The sequence below is a fragment of the Aulostomus chinensis genome, chromosome 5 (assembly GCF_037954235.1).
Source record: "Aulostomus chinensis isolate RoL2024-O1b breed Wild chromosome 5, RoL_Achi_v1.0, whole genome shotgun sequence".
Taxonomy (NCBI): Eukaryota; Metazoa; Chordata; class Actinopteri; order Syngnathiformes; family Aulostomidae; genus Aulostomus; species Aulostomus chinensis.
The window spans coordinates 11,684,313-11,701,993 of NC_141324.1; the positions used below are offsets into that span (position 1 = coordinate 11,684,313).

The window sequence follows — 17,681 nt, forward strand, 5'->3', positions numbered from 1 at the left end:
CAGCATCAACGGGCGAGAGGCGGGGTTCACCCTGGACAGGTATCTATTAAAGTGAGAAAATAAAATACCAAAACAAGGTACACTACTCCATAAAGTTTAAAAAGACTCCAAATAGGGAATAATGTCACAGCGGTACAGCTGGTAAATATGGGACTAACAGTTACATCATGACGTGTATGCACAAGAACGGTCAAATCGAACACAATATATATATATAATACATTTGTAATTGAAAGCTCTTTGGTGTTTGGATCTCTTTTTTTCTGACTTGTATAATGCAGTTAGCTTGAAGTGTGGTGAAAACCATCTTCAAACTACTAACAAAATGCCAAATTGCTGGAATACAATTCAACAACCTAAAAAGGAAACACATTTCTCACAAGCAGACAGTGATTGACAGAAAGGACAGTGACTGAGAATTGCAAAAATAATAACTAATATGATATCTTGTGGACTTCTCTCAAAACTCTTATTGAGGTTATGTTTTCTGTGGCTATGAGCCTCACCAGTTGGTGTCTGCCTTTGTGATGTCAATGCGGGGTAGAGAAGCAATGGGCAGGCTTGTTGGTCTTGTGTGGGTCACTGGATCCTCTGGTGAGCACAAACTTCCCCTGTCCCTCTCTGTCTCTGCCTGTCGCCATGACAACGGAGGCAGCTGCAGGTTGCCAGAAAATCGCCTGTGGACTTTACACACTTCTACCCCGAGGGTGCTGCCTGAAGTAAACTGCCCCTCCTAATGGACACAGAAAGAATATGAAATCATCCATTATTAGTGTAGGTAACGCAAAAATGATTCAACATGAAATATGGTGAACAAAATAATATAAACTCAGAGCAGTCTTGAATTACAAAAGGGACATGGGGTTAAAAAAAAGGAACAATTCATTCATTCAGGGTTGCAGGTGTCTGGAGCCAATCATAGGCAGGGTAAAACTGATAGGTCACATGCAAATCACAGTGCCGACATACAAAAACAGACAACCAGTCACACTCACACTCACACGTCCAAGCAAATTAGTGTCAACCTCACTGGAAGGTTTTTGGTCTGTGGGAGAAGCTGGAGCAGCAGGTGAAAACCCACAAAGGCATAGGGAACACACGCAAATCGTTTCCAATATAAAACATAGTCAATAGAGCCAGATCCAAGTGAGAAGTAAATCAAAAATACAGAACGAAACAACAAAAAAAGTAATTAAAAGCTATGAGACAATTCACCACACAAGTGGGCTGTAAATTAACTATGCAGGAGAAAAAAATATACCAAATTAAAATCTTTGAGACAATTTATGACAGATAAAAATGATTGGGGCAGCACGATGGTCTTGGATGGATAGTGGTCTGTCGCAGTTCAAGCCCTGGGTCAGGAATGGGGTCTTTCTGTGTGGAATTTGCATGTTCTCCCTGTGACTGTGTGGGTTCTCTTCAGGTACCAAAACCCAGACACACATTTTTAGAAGGTTTGCTGAATACGTATCATGTACTCTATGTATTTGGTTGTTTGTGACTCTCCCTAGGTGATCAGAGATCTAATCACTGTAATGGATTTGTACATACAGAACAGCGCCTAACCACATACTTCATATTGACATGCAAGTGAAATACAACCAGGAATGATGAGATTCCTCAAAAAGATCCTCTTGCAAGCTGAAAATGATTTCTTTTGCTTGCAAGTCATTAAATTATCATTTACCTGAATGCACTTTATAGTCATATTTTAATTATTAAATCTTATGTAAGTAAACAGACTATTTTTTTCTCCAAAATACTTAAAAGTGGACACCCCAACAGACAAAAATAAAACAAACAACATTTGATTTACTGATTTAAAGTCAGTAAATCAAATGTTTGACCATTGTTTAAAGAATACTTAGATCAGTATAATTACAATTCATGGATTATTCAAAAATCAAAATTATTACTAAATCCTCCATCAACTCCACTTATTGTAATTATTCTAAAAATATATTTCTAATTACAGTAAAAGAGGGAATCCTGGTGAGACATTCAGACTGATAAGGACGAAGGCTAGACCTGGTGACAGAGTGGCAGGTGAGTGAGGGCACAGCACACACAAGATAAGGCAAAAGAAAGAAATACCAAAAACATTCTACTGTAGTCTTTTCTCAGGTAGCTCAGGTACTCATTGAATTTTGTCAGAATTTGCTGACTGCAGTCCTGCTGAAAGGTGTCCTCAAATCTCTCCTGTCATAGTTCTTCACACAGGTTACTGACTGCTGGCAGAGGTGCCTCCAAGTAGGTAAGATCCATCTGATGATTCTCTTCAAACCAAGGGTGGAAACGTTCCTATGCTCGTCCCAATGAAGTCTCATACATCAGTTTGTAAAGCTTTACTTCAAATTATAGTATTTATACCATAAACAAGGCTTGCTATGTTTTCGCCTTGAGATAAATTTTGAGTAATTGAGGCCAGCCACAGGAAGAAAACACTTACAGGATGTGACCTTTAAGCTTCTATTGGACAATGTCACCATTAATGACATGCCCTGTCCGGCTGGTCATAAACACATTGTGTTGAGAAGAGACAGATGGGCTGCTCTGTCAGATCTCTGTCCTTTCTCCAATCCATTTTTTCCATTCAGTCAGTGCAATGCATGTCATCCTGGCGTGAGCTCTCTTTTAGCATCTTCCACCCCCCCACCACCACCTCCATGTAAACACCATCGTCTTCCAAGCTCTCACTTACACAGAGGCACCCAACACAGTATCCCTAACCTCACTGTTTCTGTTCCAACACAATCTCTCTCAGACGCACGCATGCACGCACACACACACACACACACACACACACACACACACACACACACACACACACACACACACAGCTTGTTGTGGATAGAAGAGTCATCTGTTTATGAGTCACTGACCACATATGGGCATATTTCATCTTGTTGTCTCAGTAAAATCCCAGAAGAGCTTTATGTACCCTATCTGTATTCAGGATGAAACACAGGGAAGACAGAGATTTGACAGTAACCGTTTAAATTGGAGGAATGAGGTTGTAAACTCTCGAGGCGAGAGGAAACATTTCAGATAGAAGAACAATATCACGGGTGCCTGTGTAATGAAAGCATTGATGAATACTTATAAACAGAATGATGAGCTGGAAAAATCGATACTTACATCGCCTGGCATGACCCCTTGTGCACTAATGCTTTTCTTCATCATGAGGGACGGTCTGCCAGAGTCTCTCTCTTTCACTGTCCACTGCTGATGTACAATGCAGCTCTATCCTGCCTCTACTGATCAGGGCAGTCTCATTGGTCCACCTGAACAAAAGAAGGGGAGCAGCAAAAAGTTAGGCTGCCTCCCTTACAATTACCATGATAGTCTTGAGTCTTACTCACTGGCATTACACACAGCATCAATCATCAATAAATACTAAGCAAGCACACACACAGAGACACACACACACACACACACACACAATCCTAATCTTAACCAATGACCAACTGATGCCTGACCTTAACTTTCAGGGAAACTGGAGAAATATGACTCTTGTAGTCAGTAGTGACAGTGGCTGTTTCTCCACCGCCTAGCAGCTTAGACTTTGACATTAATCCATTTAAAATATGAAGTTGGTCAGTAGGGCTGGGAGATGTGAAAAAATATGGTATGACAAAAACAAGAAAAAGCTCCTTTCACCACGGGACCTTACGGAAGACTCACAGTATACTTAGAGTTTGACACAGTGAAAGTCATTCCCCTAAACTCCAGCCATGCAAGCCTGCTCTGAAGTCACAATAACACTTATTAATTATGGAATGATCAGATTGATGATTGACTTATTTATGTGGCTGGAATAAATAAATATAATATGCTGTTGCTCTCCAGAGCTGCCAGTCAGGTCATGTGTGATGGAGAAAAAGGAGCACAAAAAAACAATTTTGTTTGTAGCTTTCAAAACAAACATTTACATGAGACGCTGCCTGCTGCTTTCAGTTTTTATAAACAGGTCACAAGAGTTGAAATAGAAGCAGAGCAGAGTATTCAGTGTGTTTTAGGTTCTCTAATACCCTTTTCACACTGAAAAACCTGTGTCAATGTGGGTTTTTGAACCCGCGTTTGCTCTGCATTAGGGCGCATTCAAGCTTCCAGAAGACCCGGGTCTGAACTCCCGCTGTGAGGCTGCGTGCCTGTGTTTTTCTCTCTCGTACGTCATCGCGCTGACAACGTCATCGCTTCACATAAACGTGCGCTGGAACGCTGAGATGTAAATGTCGCAGAGTCGAACGTTAGCATTGTTGTTGCGTGCATTGCAATGTTGTCTCTTTTGCAAAGCATACAACTCGGCGCAGATTGGAAAATTTCCGAGCGCTAATGCAACGAAGGAGGATGGTGCTTTGGCGAGTCTGGAAGGGATTCGAAGAAGCTACAGGTGAAGTCTGACAGGCGGCACAGTGACAAAATCAGGATGCGACAAGAAGGTCGCGTGAAACCTGAGACGATGTGGGTTGCCTTTTTCACACTGCAGGTGAGCTGAGCTGAGCGAGCCACTAAACACCCGGGCTGCTTGGCAAGTCGGTCGACGCGGGTCGAAATGCAGAGTCGACCCTTTCAGAGTGCCGAAAAACCCGTGTTGACCCGCTTTTTTGGTGAAGTGTGAAAGGGGTATAAGATAAGAGGTTTGAGCTGGAGGGAATGGTTCTCAGTAATGTAAGAGTTTGCACTACCTTGTCCTTTGTACTGTGGGATTCACAAGAACACTGATAAACATCCTTCTATCCATCCATCCATCCATTGTCTACCACTTATCCTGTTAAGGGTTGCAGCAGGGATGGAGCCTATCCCAGCAGCCTTTGAGCAAGAGGCAGGGTTCACCTTGGACGGGTCGCCAGTCCACCACAGAGCCAACATATATAGACAAACAACCATTCACACTCACAGCCATTGCCTACGGTCAAATTAGACAATTCAATTTGCGTAGTCCCCATTTGCATGTCTTTGGACTTTAGGAGGAAGCCGGAGTACCTGGAGAGAACCCACACAGGCACAGAGAGAACATGCAGACTCCACACAGAATGATCCCATACTTGAATCCGGAGCCTTCGTGCTGTGAGGCAACAGTGCTCACCACTGCACCAACGTACCACGTTGCAGTACAAATTCAGGAAGAACTCCCTGTACCAATAGAAGAAGCTTGTACCACTGTTTGAAAGCACACAATCTAGATTTTCCAACCTATCATCCAATTAACTACTGTATATTGAGTGGTTTGTACGCTCAACATGTTCTTGCTCCATGAGCTTAATTAGAGTCCTTAGTGATGAAGAATTTGTTTCATAATTATTTTTGAGTAACAGCTACCAGCTTTCTGGACAAGAGTATGGTTTCACTCTTCAAGTGACCTCTCATCCATGTCACCCCTGCAATGGCTCATTCTCATGGTGCTGTCTGCACCTCTTCAAATGACTGGTTGTTGTCGTGAAGCAGAGAACAGAATGCAGAGTCATGAAGCAGCACTTGGGATGCTGACTGTAAGGACTAGTTTGGTGTTTTGGATTTTGATGTGAACACAGAGAATTGTTGTCTGTTTTTATCATGACAGCAAAGAATCGGGAACAAAACAAACCAAAGATGGTGTTTGCTTAATGTACAACTCAAGCATCAAAATAAGTGAGTTTTTTTTAAAACATGGATACAGTATAACTCTGTAGTAATAGCATGTAAAGGTCAACAACACTCTCCTAGCATCTAGTGCTGCACCTCTGGCATGTATTAAACTGAGATCATCAAGGCTATGTTTCTACCAGCAGAGAATATTTGCTCATCTAAAGATTGTGAGTATCAGAACAAAGATTGCCAGTAATGGAGGACAGACTACAGTTCCCATAGAAGCACCTCCCAGACTTGGTGCTCACTTGGACAGCTTCTCCCCCATCGACCTGTCAGACTTAACTTCTGCAGTTACTTCCTCCAAGTCAGCCACTTGTCTGCTGGATCCCATCCCAACAAGCCTACTTAAGGACGCCTTCCCCCAGTCAACACTTCTATATTAAATCAAATTAATCTTTCCTTAGTCACAGGTTATGTGCCACAGGCCTTTAAGGTGGCTGTCATCAACCCTGTACTTAAAAAACCTTCTCTTGACCCAGATGTGTTAGCCAACTATAGGCCAATATCCAACCTCCCCTACATCTCCAAGATCCTTGAGAAGGTTGTCCTGGAGCAGCTACATGAACATCTGCATGGCAATGAGCTCTTTGAAGCCTTCCAGTCTGGATTCAGGGAACACCATAGCACTGAAACAGCACTGGTCAAAGTCTCTAATGATCTTCTTATAGCTTCAGACAGAGGTCTTGTCTCTGTCCTTTTGGACGTCAGTGCTGCATTTGACACCATCGACCACAGCATCCTGCTACAGAGACTAGACCATGACATTGGGATTAAAGGACCTGCCCTAAAATGGTTTAAGTCATACTTATCAGATAGGTTTCAGTTTGTTAATGTTAATAATGACCATTCAGAGTACAGTAGAGTTACATATGGTGTACCACAGGGTTCAGTTTTAGGACCGATTCTCTACACTCTTTACATGCTCCCATTTGGTGACATAATCCAGAAGCACTCGATCAACTTCCACTGTTATGAGGACGACACACAACTGTACTGGTCGATGGAGCCAGACGACACAAACCAGTTTACTAATCTGCAAGACTGCCTGAAAGACATTAAATCCTGGATGTCCTCTAACTTCTTACTGCTAAATTCAGATCAAACTGAGGTCATCATGTTTGGACCTGAACCCCTCAGGGACACTTCTCTAACCAGATCACTACTCTAGATGGCATCACCCTAACTCTGAGTACAACTGCAAGGAACCTTGGGGTCATTTTTGACCAGGACCTTTCCTTCAGCTCCCAAATAAAGCATGTGACCAGGACCGCCTTCTTCCATCTGCAGTATCACTAAGATTAGGAACATCCTTTCCCAGAATGATGCTGAGAAACTGGTGCATGCATTTATCACTTCTAGGCTGGACCACTGCAACTCTCTCTTGTCAGGATGTCCTAAATACTCTCTAAAGAGTCTCCAGCTGGTCCAGAACGCTGCAGCGAGGGTTTTGACAGGAGTTAAGAAGAGTGAACACATCTCTCCACTTTAGCTTCTCTCCACTGGCTTCCTGTAGGATCTAGAATCGACTTCAAAATCCTTCTGCTGACTTATAAGGCTCTCAATGATAAAGCCCCATCCTATTTGAAAGAGCTCATTAGTCCCCACTGTCCTACCAGAGCACTCCGCTCCCAGAATGCAGGTCTTTTAGTGATTCCCAGTATCTCTACAAACAGACTGGGAGGTAGAGCCTTCAGGTACCGGCTCCTTTACTGTGGAACCAGCATCTCTCCATGGGTCAGAGAGGCAGACACTTTAACTACGTTTAAGTCCAGGCTTAAGACTTTCCTTTATGACAGAGCCTTCAGTCAGGACTGGTTCAGGTAGCTCTGAACCATTGATAGCTATGCTGCTACAGGCTTAGACTGCTGGGGGACACATCAGGTTACATGGAGCCCTCCTCTCCCCTCCTCTCCTCTCTCCTCCTCTCTTCCCCGGACATTTTGGAACTGTCATTACCATTACTTGTTGCACTTTGTAGTTTGGCCTTGGTGTCTTGCAGTCTCTCTGTGTTTCCACAGATCCACCAGAGCTCCAACCGCATCGCCCCCCTACCCCCCCTTTTTTCATCCCCTGCTGTTACACCGGCCTGCACTCCCCTCCCATGAACCAGTCTGCCATCCAGTCCCCCATCAAGCTGGCTTGCTCTCCCTGCCTCCCCTACCAGAAGCTTCCTTCTTCAACTGTTATTAACATTTCCATGTTTCCAACATTCTGTATTGTAAACTGTTTTCTTGTCTGTACCAACATCTACTGCACGTCTGTCCGTCCTGGGTGAGGGATCCCTCCTCTGTTGCTCACCCTGAGGTTTCTCAGATTTTTCCCTGTTAAAGGTTTTCTATGGAGTTTTTCCTCAGTCGATGTGAGGGTCTAAGGGCAGAGGATGTTGTTATGATGCCACGTGAAGCCCTTTGAGACAAACTGTTGGTGAAAACGGGCTCTACAAATAAAATTGCCTTGCCTTGCCTTGCCTCATCAGACAGGTCAGTATGTCACATTGTGTCCATGCAAAATAGAGGCCTGTGGAAACTGAGGCAGTTAGTGTCATACATAAAGAAAAAACACTGGATATTCATTCAAATGTAGCTGTTATGTATCTAACAAAACAAAGAAAGCTCAAAAAAACCATGAGTGGAACTGCTTTAATGCTACATTCAGGTTACTCCATAATCATGACATTGAAGAATGAAGTTTACAAGTCATATCTCAGAGAGAGCTACATAAAAGAACTATGAAACAAACTGACCAGCTTATATTGACTTATACTGACCAGCTTTGTTTGATTAGGTTGAGCATGAATCTGTCCCAATACAAGCCCTCAGAAACTCTTAGGGCTCTAACATGTGAAGTGGGCTCTTTACAGTTGAACTGAAACTAAATTTTGTCCAAGGTCAGAAAATCTCACATTAGATTTATGGTTATTTTCTGTTCCTGAACTGAACTTAAGTAATTAAGAGATTCAAGCTGTCTGAATTTAACTATTTGATTCTTCATCTGACCTCGAAAATGATCAGCAGCTGTTTTTTCTCTCTGCATATTCACAAGGAACTAAATTATTGCTTTTTGGTTTTCAGTGGTTTACTTTTAATAACTACACATTTTATTGACAGTATGTTGCTTTTCAAATGTGTTCCTTGATACATTTTTAAAGCTACTAATGGTTTGCATCACAGGCATTTCATTACTTAGCTGTAAATGGCATTTTCTTTACAGAATGTTACATGGTGGCCAACCTCAGGCTAAAAACAAATGTCCTGCTTACCCCCCCCCCCCCATATAAAAATGTGATAAATAAAAAGAAAAATACTGTAATCAAAGAAAAGAGTTTGCATCTTATTCATCATTCATCATGCATATATATTTCTGGAAGGTCCACACTTTCTGATCCTGGCACCTGCATGCTCAGGCCCTTATTACAGCTGCAAACATGCTGGTGTGTGAGGGTGGTGAAACCTGGATTTTGCATTAAGCAGCTAATGCATGCACTAGGCAGTAGCTAGGCAGTATAGGAAATGAGCAGGGGGAGTTGGCCCTCATTTTCACCAAGAATGTCCCCAAAAAAACACGTTCCAGGGGCCAAAATCGCCCCCACGTTTTTGCCAACAACTCATTATTCTCCAGGCATTAACAAGGTTGCGCTGATTACGTGAATGCGAGGGTGCTCCAAATCTAAAACACAGACAATGCTCCTCACGACATGTCTTACCTTTAATTTCATGGACTACTACTTGGTAAGACAGTTTAACCACCCACCCACCCACCTATCAAAGTGAACAGTCACAGTTCCTCCACCAGATCCTCCCAAAACTCCTGCAAACATGTCGACGAAGACATGGACCCTGCCTGTCATAATTTTTAACTGGAAACTCGACTGGCCTACAGCAACAAAGCGTTATCCTAATTTGCTCTGGTCTTGTCTGGTAGCATGCAGATGCCTGAGTACAATACAATGAAGCACGTCATGGGAAATGGAAAACTTATCAAGTTATTTTTTTATTTCACAAACTGGTTATTATAAACTTACCACTGAGGAAAACTACTTGATTTTAGTACACATGTGCTATTATTTTTTCAGTACAGTACACCACTACTACACTTCTCACTTTGTGGGGTTGCTGTGGAGTGCAACATGAGAGGAGTCAGAGTACCCTCTACTGGATTCAGAAGGACATCATTTCTAAGAAAAACACCATATTAACGGCACTTTATCACTGAAAAATCACGTGTTAAAATCAGCATCAATCAGCCAACTTTGGGCTGATTACAGATTATGCTCTAATGGTTAAATCGGCTGGCCTATTAATCGGTCAGGCCCTAAAAATAACCAAGCTCTCACTACAATTTTTTCCATGGCCCCCAATCATTTTAAAAATGCTCCAATTTCTTTGACTGTGGGGGCCAAAATTGCAAAAATATTTTCTTAATTTAATACCCTGGTCAGGGGTCCACTTATTGAGGCTGGTCAGGCCTAATGCAATAAGACTGAAATATTCAAAACAAAAACAAATATGTGAGGAAGGGTTACGAACAATTTGATTTTTAGATATAAACACAAAGAACCACAAAGAAGACGGAAAAATGTATTTCTGTCCTTCAGTGAATCCAGCATCTCAGGAGTTCAAGCTAACATAGATGCTAAAATCAGACCAAATGTCCCTTTTAGTTTAACAAACTGATTAAAATTTTAAAAACTGCTCCAAAAATGAAAGTGAAAGTTAAAAAACTGGGCTTGCAGCAGTGAACTCTGAGTGTCCCCGTAACAGTTCTTCACTTCACTGTCTGTGTATCGCTGGCACGGACACGTCCCAGCCAGTGTAATGCATCTCAGAGGTTGGGGGTGTGAGTAAAGCCAAAGGGCTGTTGTTTATGGATTATTGGTATACCTGTCTGTATGTGCTGTGGCCACAAGGGCAGGATGTAATCTATTTGCGGCGTTTGGGGTTACCAAAAAAACAAACAAAAAACGCTCCAGCCTCCTCCTTCGGCCACCCTGCCTTGACACGCTTACCCAACCAAAACACACAGTGAAGGAAGAACAGTTTGGGGGACACAATTAAGCAGCAGGCGGGCTGGATGTGGCCTAGGGGCCGCCTATTGAGAATCACTGTAATGGGTGGTGAGTGAGAACCAATATTATGTTACTATACATCACAAGAAGACAGCGTGAATTTTTTGGTAATTTTGACATCAAACACAGGGTGGTGTGGTGGTTAGCACTGTCGCCTCGCAGCAAGAAGGTTCCAGGCTTGAGCACAGGATCTTTCTGAGTGGAGTTTGCATGTTCTCCCTGTGCCTGCATGGGTTCTCTACAAATATAACTAAAAAACATTCTTAATATAACATAACACAGCCAGCTGATCAATTTATTTGCAGCCCATATTGGCTGTTTATGATTGGCGGCTGGCCAATCAAAGCATCCTTAATCATGATTGTGATTTTTTTTTTTTTAATGATTGAGAGGAGGATACTGAGGATCTACAAGGTAGACCCTTCCTGTTTTGGGTTGAAAATATGTCACAACAATCAGATTGTCAGTGTTAAACCACGGTTGGTACACTGCCTGGCCAAAAATAGTCGCCACCTGGATTTAACTAAGCAAATAGGTATGAGCCTCCTATTGGATAATTACTGCTTGGGCTATTATCTTTCAGCTGGCAACAAGTTATTTAACCCCAACTGGTGCAATGAAATGCTTCTCATTTCTTAAGCAACCATGTCGAAAGACACATACCATACTCATGGAAAAGATGTTTGAGAAGGGTCAAATCATTGGCATGCATCAAGCAGAGAAAACATCTATGGAGATTGCAGAAACTACTAAAATTGGGTTAAGAACTGTCCAACGAATTATTAAAAACTGGAAGGATAGCGGGGACCCATCGTCTTCGAGGAAGAAATGTGGCCAGAAAAACATCCTGATTGATTGTGATCTGAATCCTGATCACTTAAACGTTTGGTGAAATCAAATCAAAGAAAAACAACAGTAGAACTCTGGGCTGTGTTTAATAGTGAAAGTAAGAGCATTTCCACACGCACAATGCAAAGAGAACTCAAGGGATTGGGACTGAACAGCTGTGTAGCCTCAAGAAAACCAATAATCAGTGAGGCCAACTGGGAAAAAAACACTTCAATTTGCTAGGGAGCATAAAAGTTGGACTCTGGAGCAATGGAAGAAGGTCATGTGGTCTGATGAGTCCAGATTTACCCTGTTCCAGAGTAATGGGCGCATCAGGGTAAGAAGAGAGGCAGATGAAGTGATGCACCCATCATGCCTGAGGGGGCAGTGCTATGATCTGGGGTTGCTGCAGTTGGTCAGGTCTAGGTTCAGCAACAGTTTGTGCTATAAGAATGAGGTCAGCTGACTACCTGAATATACTGAATGACCAGGTTAATCCAATCAATGGATTGTTTCTTCCCTGATGGCACTGGCATATTCCAAGATGGCAATGCCAGGATTCATCAGGCTCAAATTGTGAAAGAGTGGTTCAGGGAGCATGAGGCATCATTTTCACACATGGATTGGCCACCACAGAGTCCAGACCTTAACCCCACTGAGAATCTTTGGGATGTGCTGGAGAAGGCTTTGCGCAGCGGTCAGACTCTACCATCATCAATACAAGATCTTGGTGAAAAATTAATGCAACACTGGGTGGACATAAATCTTGTGACATTGCAGAAGCTTATCGAAACAATGCCACAGTGAATGCGTGCCGTAATCAAAGCGAAAGGCCGTCCAATGAAATATTAGAGTGTGACCGTTTTTTTTGGTGGCAACTTTTTTTTGGCCAGGTAGTGTATTTGGCCTTCAGTGCAGTCAAGCAGCAGAAAATAATGAGAGCCAGTGGGGACTGAGAAGAGATGGTTATGATGGGAGAGGAACAAGATGTCAGTGTCTGGCAGCTGACAGATTACATCACAGTGGCAGCCATGGGAATGAACACACTGCCCAGTAGAGTCTGTTGCCACTTGGGTCACAAGACAAGTTTAGACTTGTCCTTTTGTCCGAGCATGCTGTTTGTGTCTGCAACTATCACTTGACAGGATGATAAACTAGTTTTAAACTGGTATGTCTGACAAACTTTAAAATTGTCAAACAAAATGTACGTAGTTAAAGTTGTGGAGTATATTTTGCAACATTTATTTGACACCAGCCACAGAGACTGGTAGAAATTATATATTTCAGTATCAGATAAAAATATAGAACACCAATTGTAGTGTTGTTCACAAGTGAGGGTAGAATGGAGCGGGAAACTGAAAGGCAGAGTGGGGCGGCATCCGCAGTGATGCGGGTGCTAAATCAGTCCATTGTGGTGAAGAGGGAGTTTAGCCAAAAGGCGAGGCTCTCGATTTACCAGTCGATCTACGTTCCAACCCTCACCTATGGTCATGAGCTTTGGGTAATGACCGACAGAAAAAGATTGCGGATACAAGCGGCCAAAATGAGTTTCCTCCGCAGGGTGGCTGGTGGTCCCTTAGAGATAGGGTGAGAAGCTCAGGTATTCGGGAGGAGCTCAAAGTAGAGCTCCTGCTCCTCCATATCGAGAGGAGTCAGTTGAGGTGGTTCGGGCATCTGGTGAGGATGCCTCCTGGACGCCTCCTTTCAGAGGTGTTCCAGGCATGCCCAACCGGGAGGAGGCCTTGAGGCAGGCCAGCCCAGGACACGCTGGAGGGATTATATATATCGGCTGGCCAGGGAACACCTCGGGATTCCCATGGAAGAGCTGGTGGACGTGGCTGGGGAGAAGACAATCTGGGCTTTCTTGCTTGGCTGCTGCCCCCGCGACCTGGACCAACCAGATAAGTGGAGGAGGACAACGACAACTGCATGATATTTTTTGCTGATATGCTGGTAATTTTTCAATGGTTGATTAATTATAGTTAATTAACCCATTTTTATGTAGCGCCTTTCTATCTTAGCGTCATTCAAAGCGCTTTACATTGTCACCTCTCCCAGTAACACACACACACACACACACACACACACACTGATAGTAAAGGCTGCCATACAAGGCACCAACCAACTAATCAGAAGCAATTAGCAGTTCAGTATCTGGCTCAAGGACACTTTGACATGATCACCGGAAAAAGTGAGGGTGAAAACAATGGTCCTTGAGTTGCTAGGCAGCCACTCTACCTCTAAGCCATGTCATCCATCCATCCATCCATTGTCTTCCGCTTATTCCTGTTAAGGGTCGCAGGGGGGCTGAAGCCTATCCCAGTGGCTACGGGCGAGAGGTGGGGTTCACCCTGGACAGGTCACCAGTCCATCACAGGGCCAACACATAGAGAAAAAACAACCATTCACACTCACATTCATACCTACAGTCAATTTAGAGTATCAATCAGCCTCGTCCTCTCTTGATGTCTTTGGACTGTGGGAGGAAGCTGGAGTACCAGAGAGAACCCACACAGGAACAGGGAGAACATGTAGACTCACACAGAAAGATCCCATGCCCGAGCTGGGACCCGAACCCGGAACCTTCTCGCTGTGAGGCGACAGCTCTAACCACTTCACCACCGTGCCACCTCACCATATATAGTATATCTATAAAGACAAGATTGTATAGATTTTTTTTATACTAAAAAACACATTTAACATTGTAAATTTGAAATACTTTTTTCTTCATCTTTACAAAATATTTGTAAATGCCCATAAATCTGGTATATTCCTATATTCCTTAAGATGATGACCAAAGAAGAAAAGACAAGAGCAATGAGGGCATAAATCAATCAGCCAGGTGCATGCATCTTGAACATACTAAACAAATCAATGATGCTTTCACAAACGAGGCCATAAATCCTCTAGCATGTGGTATATCAACCCCTGACTCCCAACAGAGAGACACACACACAGACTTTATTATACAGTCGTATGAAAAGTTTGGGCACCCCTGATCATTTTCAAGATTTTCCTTTATAAATCATTGGTTGTTCAGATCAGCAATTTCAGTTAAATATATCATATTGCAGACAAACACAGTGATATTTGAGAAGTGAAATGAAGTTTATGGGATATACAGAAAGTGTGAAAAAATTACTTAAACAAAAGTAGGCAGGTGCATAAATTTGGGCACCCCAACAGAAAAATTACATCAATATTTAGTAGATCCTCCTTTTGCAGAAATGACAGCCTCTAAACACTTCCTATAGCTTCCAATGAGGGTCTGGAATTTTGCCTGCGTGGGGTTCTCTCTGGTACTCCAGCTTCCTCCCACAGTCCAAAGACATCAAGAGAGGACGAGGCTGATTGATACTCTAAATTGACTGTAGGTGTGACTGTGAGTGTGAATGGTTGTCTGTCTCTATGTGTTGGCCCTGTGACGGACTGGTGACCTGTCCAGGGTGAACCCTGCCTTTTGCTCGAAACTCACTGGGATAGGCTTCAGCCCCCCCGCGACCCTTAACAGCAATAAGCGGATGGAAATGGAATGGATAGACTACAATGGACAATGAAGAAACCTGCACAATTGCACACACCTAGAATCCCTCACTGATTAATTTCACAGATTTACCCTTACCATAACCACGACTGGTGAAGACACAGCACAACATCAGTGTTCAGCAACAGAAATGCCAGTATCATAACCACTTCCCCAGTAAGCCACTGAGCTAAAAGGGAGTGTGTTCAGTGTGGAAGCCAGATCTCTTTTTAAAAGAGCATACTTAAAGTAAAAGCACCAGTTGAGTTCAAATCAAACGACAAAACCAAATTATGAAGAGCACTTAAATGTAGTTTACAACCATGTGAAATTAAACCGTCAAGATGTGCGAGACATCAAGTGTGTCTCTGGGGTGACAAGGAAAAAAAGATGCATTTAAGAGTATATTCAAAACAAAATGTCATAAAATGCTTATAACAGTACCAAAAATAGCCAGCATTCAATATTTACAGCATTTAGGTGCAGTCAATTTACATATGCAGCATATTTTGCAATGAACTACAGTATGTATACAGAAAACCATACAACTCCTAACATACAGTGTGGGGCTGAAATGTGTGTGTGTGTGTGTGTGTGTGTGTGTGTGTGTGTGTGTGTGTGTGTGTGTGTGTGTGTGTGTGATGTAACAGGTGCAGCACAAGCAACTGAATGATGAATTAACGGCTAAGAATAATTTTAGATTTTAAAAAGTCATTATTTACACATCAGATATCTCTAGGGGAAAACAAAGAGTTTAACTCGTGTTTTTGTCTTCAGGCTGACCTCATTTTTAGTGCTGGCACGCCTACTGGAATGTGGTTTATGGTGCCGACCACCAAATTGCCAGTTAAATTGTTTCGTTGGGTTAACGCAAGCTTTTACACGGTAACTTTTTCACGTCTGACCTATCCTAAACATCAGGCGTTTGTAGGTCTTTCTTGGGATACTTTTTTGTTTTTGTTTTTTACCCCCATGGAAAGAACCTATGTGCTGCATATATGCAACCTATTTGGTGCATGTATGTGCATATGTGCCACATGTAGGTCCCAAATAGGCCACATATATGTAGCATATAGGTTGCCTATATGCTCAATTCTGTTGCATATACTGTATGTTCATATACAGGCCACATATGTCTCCTATATATCTTGTTTATATCCTCATATGTCATATATACTCATAATACAGGGCATATAGGTCCCCTATATAGCTTATCTATCAACATATAGGCCCTATATGTTCATAATACAGGGCATATAGGTCCCCTAATTGCTGTCATGCCATTGAATAGGCATAATCCTGATACCTTCATCCCAAAGACATGGGCTAGTAGGGCCCTACTCTACCTCCTCGTAGGTGTAGGAGGCTGTGATCACCTGTTCATTTGCTTGACCCAATGTTATGCTGTTTTTAAATTGCGAATTTCACACGAGAAAGAATCAATATGTATGTCATACAGGTCCACATAAAGGTTTGACATGTGAGGGAACCGGGCGGCACGGGGGTGCAGTGGTCCGCGCTGTTGCCTCTCAGCAAGAAGGTTCCGGGTTTGAGTCCCGGCTCGGGCACGGGATCTTTCTGTGTGGAGTCTGCGTGTTCTCCCCCGTGCCTGCGTGGAGTTCTATCTGGATACTCCAGAGCCCTCCCACAGTCCGAAGACGTGCAATTGGGGACTATCCTATTAGGATGGATGGATATTAATACAGCTATGATCGACAGTGAACTTTAAAAAAAATTGGCCCACTTCCATTATATGTAACATATATGTACATACAATATAAGAAATCGGCCAAAACTTTATATGTCAAACATATATGTGGACATATATGTTAAATATAGGTTTTTTTTTCAGAGTGGGATCTTTTTTTTTTTAATCTTTTACTTTCTGATTTACCTGGCCTGGTACTGTATGTATCCTGCAAAGCGCTTAATTGTCCCTTCACACACGCTAGAATGGGACTGTCGAGGGGGGAAGATTCCCGAGAGAGTCGGGAGAAAAATGAAGAGCACCGTCTACGTGCAATGAATGGAAAGCTCCTTGAACCTCCATGAAATAGACATCTAACCGACACTCATATCCGATCGAAATAAGCACAGCCGACTTTAACGAGAAACTTTTAAATGTCACGCGCGTTGTGTGGAGGATCCGAACCAAATAATAACAGAATAAGTTCAAAATCAATTATTTCGTTGAAGTTGAGGGACATTTCAACAGTACCTTTCAGATGCCGGCTGAATGCAGTCTCTCTACCGCTTTCTCACGGTGCAGTTCTGTGCCTCACGCTCAGCTCAGCCTGTTTTAGATGCATGCGCCCTGTGTCATCAGGCGTCATTACAGCCGTTCAAGCTCGTTTCCCTTCCAAACTCCGCGACCACAGAGTTTGGACATGGCAAGCCGTCAGTACCCCCAAAAAACCTCATCTATCCTGAGACACGTTTTCACCAAGACAACGTCGTCGTTTACGGCACTTTAATTGTGATACAGCCGTTGTTACACTCTAATAAACTGTAGAGCCACGGTATGCGGCGAAAAACGCATTAATTGCCAGTTTTTGCGACGTAATGAGGATTTTTCACAACATATATATGTAGTGTGTGTGTGTGTGTGTGTGTGTGTGAATATATTATTAT

At 42.8% G+C, this 17,681-nt stretch overlaps 1 protein-coding gene across 1 annotated transcript in view; it reads right to left on the reverse strand.

Annotated features, from left to right (window-relative positions):
* LOC147261193 (3',5'-cyclic-AMP phosphodiesterase 4B-like) overlaps positions 1-17,419 on the reverse strand; it is a 55,332-nt gene extending 37,913 nt beyond the window's left edge. The window contains exons 1-3 of the mRNA XM_086203131.1: positions 17,269-17,419; positions 3,142-3,287; positions 507-733 (exon numbers count right to left, since the gene is read on the reverse strand). Of these exons, the coding sequence (XP_086059257.1) occupies positions 507-733; positions 3,142-3,186 (272 nt within the window). The 5' untranslated portion in view covers positions 3,187-3,287; positions 17,269-17,419. The remainder of the gene's footprint in view (positions 1-506; positions 734-3,141; positions 3,288-17,268) is intronic.
* Between the last annotated feature and the right edge of the window lie 262 nt (positions 17,420-17,681).